At 38.0% G+C, this 3697-nt stretch overlaps 1 protein-coding gene across 2 annotated transcripts in view; it reads right to left on the bottom strand.

Annotated features, from left to right (window-relative positions):
- wt1a (WT1 transcription factor a) overlaps positions 1 to 2967 on the bottom strand; it is a 20427-nt gene extending 17460 nt beyond the window's left edge. For both annotated transcript variants that reach the window (XM_016483724.1, XM_016483725.1), the window contains exon 1: positions 2362 to 2967. In XM_016483724.1, the coding sequence (XP_016339210.1) occupies positions 2362 to 2758 (397 nt within the window). In that variant the 5' untranslated portion in view covers positions 2759 to 2967. The remainder of the gene's footprint in view (positions 1 to 2361) is intronic.
- Between the last annotated feature and the right edge of the window lie 730 nt (positions 2968 to 3697).

Genomic DNA, 3697 nt, shown 5'->3' with positions numbered 1-3697 from the left:
ATATATATATAAGCATTTTTTTTTAAATCTATTTTAAATATTGTTCTTAAACCATTTATGTTTTAAATGAGATGGAAACAACCCGTTTATGTGTGCCAGAAATAAAAACATCATCAGCAACATCAGTTAATAAACAGCAAAACACAGCTATTCTCCAGATAATAGGAATATTCTTCCTTGGATCCTAATCAGCCCTCCGTTCCCCAGCGGGGGTGAGCGGACAAGCTGTGCGAGGAAAACAAACGCTGGCAGGACGGTGTAGCCGAGAGCCGACACCAGGTTTAGGGGGTGAATCATGCCTCGGCGTAACCCCAGGTCAGACGTAACATCGTAAATCACGGTCTCTCACCACCATCTTCATTAATTACAAGCCAACCACTTTCACCTCAGACAGAGAAAAACTCATTAAAGATGACCATTTCTCTTCCACCCTACCAGGTCTCAGCAAGAGTTTGAACCTGGGAGTCAGCGAAGAGCTGGAAGTGTGGCCTGATATTGCCAAGAGTGGCAGTACCCACAATTAATTGTAACTTTAGATTTCCAAAATGCAATTTAGAACTAAACGAGTATCAGATGTCTTAGGGGAGTGATGGTGTTTTTTTCAAAATTCTCCTACGTCTGGGTTAACTCAACCACTGAAGATATTATTTATTATTATTGATTAACTTATTTTATTAGTATTAACAGAGGAGGGCTAAAAGTTACAAAATATGAAAAAAAAAAATAAAAAAAACATTTTATTATACCCCCAAAAAATAAATTCATACCAAATAGCAAGTATTGGAGTAGCAATGTGGATTAAAATTGTTAGAAGGACTGCAAAATATGTACTCATTTTTTAAGTTGTTCATTTATGAATAAAAGTAGAAAATTTACCCATGTATCTAAAATCATAAAATGCATAGAAAATATCAAATATGAATTTTATTGAACTAATAATGCAGGTGTCCAAACAGCGTATCGTCAGAAAGAATAAAACATTTCTTTTACTTTTCTCGTTGTGTGTCTCTATTATCTGTTCTTATTTATAGTATCTTATCCAGTCAAATATAATTTCAAAACATATTTTGGAAGACTTAAATACAGTCTCCAACAATATGATTACTGAATGACGACATGCATTCAAATAGGCATTTAGTCACAGTTACGTAAAATAAAAAATAAGTAGAATAATATTAGCAGTTTTTCATCTTTATTTTAAAAGATGCAGTCTGTCATCATGAAAAGGAAGAAAAAAATATTTTTCTTGCCTGACTGCAAAATCTTCATCATCTCATAAGTTGAAAACCCCAAGTTTCTTGCTCTGACACAGTAATGAGTCACATGCATTAAACGCCTGTGTGATGAGGTGTTTGCAGCATATCTGTAAAATAACTGGGAACTGTTTTGCCAAATACAGGAGCACTGAGATACGTAATTACTGAAGGCAGACAAATATGTGTGAGCTGATGGCCCTGATGATGGATAAATCACAGAAATACATTTACTCATTTACTTAAACAAGTTCATACAAGCAAACTACACAATAAAATACTCACACTCACACTAAAAAACTCAAATATTAGAAGATGATAAACTGTATTCTTTTTAACTGTCAATAAATTGTCTTAAATGAGGGTTTAAAATAATGACTACCCGCCAAAAATCGTATTTGCTAATACAAATGTATTTTAATTTATTAAAAATAATTGTATAAATGTGTAATTAATTTAATTAATTACAAATAATTCTAATAATATTAATAATTAAAAATGAACTAAAAATACATTTTTAAGTTTTTGCGTAATCAATATTTCTGAAGACTGTTGTCCTACTTGGACATTTCATCTCATTTATAAACAGTGCCTTTTAGGCCAATAGCTGAGTGGTTTAAATGGTCCAGTTTCAACATGTTATGACATTTAGAGTGATCACAGCTAAAAATAAAGAGCAGAAATCTCTGGATTTTACTTTCATTTTTTGAAAGAAGTGCAACATAAAAGCTGAAGCTTTATTAAGCTTGAATTAAATGTATTAAACAGATGAAATCTAAATGGAATGACTGAACTAAAATTGAAAAGCGGTAAATCTATAGGCCCAATACACTCTAAAAAATAAATGTCTCAAGTGGAGGTTTTTGCCGAGATGGGTTCCACAAAGAACCTTTCAATGAACAGTTCTTAAAAGAACAGTTTTTCTATTAATATTTGAATAATCTTTTTCCACTATTAAGAACCTTTTGTGGAATGGAAAGTGTACCATTAAAATGTATTAAAATGTATACTTATTGATAAACAATAGCTTATCTTATTCAAACATTTCAAAGCAATGTCACAAAGAAGCAAGAACAGAATAACAGCGACATTTAAAGCAGTTTCTCACCCTGATTCCTGGAGCTGGGCTGGCTGTCCATGCAGTTGGAGAGGTAAGGGCCATTGCTGAACATCCTGGGCTGACTGGGTGGAGGCTGGCTGGGTGTAGGGGCCCCGAAGGCTCCGTACCTGCAGGCCCCAGTGCCAGTGAACTGTCCGGAGAAGTGCACGGTGAAGGCGCTCAGCCCGCAGTGAGGGTCTTCATGGGGGTCGGCCGTGCCCCAGTTGGGCTCCTGCTTGATGAAGGAGTGCTGGCCCAGCGAGCTGTAGGGAGCGCCGGTGTGAAAGTCCAGCATCGGTGCCCACTGTGGGGTGCTGCTCACGGGCAGGGCGCAGTTACTGTTCCCCCCGGGCAGCGGGGGCACGGGAGGGAGAAGAGTGTTGAGGTCACGTACATCAGAACCCATTTTTGGCTACTTACAAAACACGTTTGAGTTCGGTGCTAAAATCCCAAAGTCAAGGTGTCATCGCTGAGTCAAGTTGGGTCACGGCCAGAAAAAAGTGTAACGCTTTTCGTTTTCAATCGGAATAGCCCATGTCACAATGGGAGAAAGCAAACGGGGGCTCGGTCGGGACGTCCAAGCAGGGGCGAGTTCTCGCAGTGAGGAGAGAAGAAGAGATGTTCCTCCTTTCTTGCGTGTCTGTTTTCTTTGGAGGCCCAGGAGCTCACACTCTGAGGAGTCAGGAGGAGGAGGAGCCACGGGGCTAGTGAGGAAAGATGAGCCTAACACTTCATTCATTTACTTCTCCCCATACAATACTCCTCCCTGTATACTCGTACAGCATGCTGGGAGTCTCAATAAACTGTGTGTGTTTGTGGGAGTCTGGCGGATGGATAACAATGATTCAGAGACTGGCTTTTTATGAGCTTTGAAACACATTTTTAGCAGAAACTGTAAACGTGTTAATAAATGTACTTCAGACTTCGGCTGCGCGTGTACAGTACTATGCAGATTTGAGGGAATGTCTGAGGTGGCTATTTAAGAGACGGAAATAAATGTAAATTCCGTTTTGAATTGGAATTTAAAAATGTAATTGGTTTGTGAAAGGACAGACGTTTAGTTTAATGTATCGTTCTAACCCTATGCTTCGGTTATGTAGTCTTTAATTTTGTTTCAAGACTTTATTTTGAGGTGCGTGACCTTACAGCGTCGTAATGACCGCGCGCAAGCTCGCACTTTATCATTAACATCCATCAAACGTAATGTTTTTTTTTCTCTCGTTCAGACGGCATAATATGCATTAAACAAATGCGGCTGCCCTTTTATAATTTAGGGCGTTTCATTAAAATGTTTTAGAGCATTATGGCCGTTAGAAATTCTTGCATTGAAGGCAAAATTATTAAG

The sequence above is a fragment of the Sinocyclocheilus anshuiensis genome, unplaced genomic scaffold, assembly GCF_001515605.1.
Source record: "Sinocyclocheilus anshuiensis isolate Anshui unplaced genomic scaffold, SAMN03320099.WGS_v1.1 scaffold1102, whole genome shotgun sequence".
NCBI lineage: Eukaryota > Metazoa > Chordata > Actinopteri > Cypriniformes > Cyprinidae > Sinocyclocheilus > Sinocyclocheilus anshuiensis.
The sequence above is the reverse complement of the archived record's forward strand: the minus strand, read 5'-3'. Positions and strand labels throughout refer to the sequence as shown.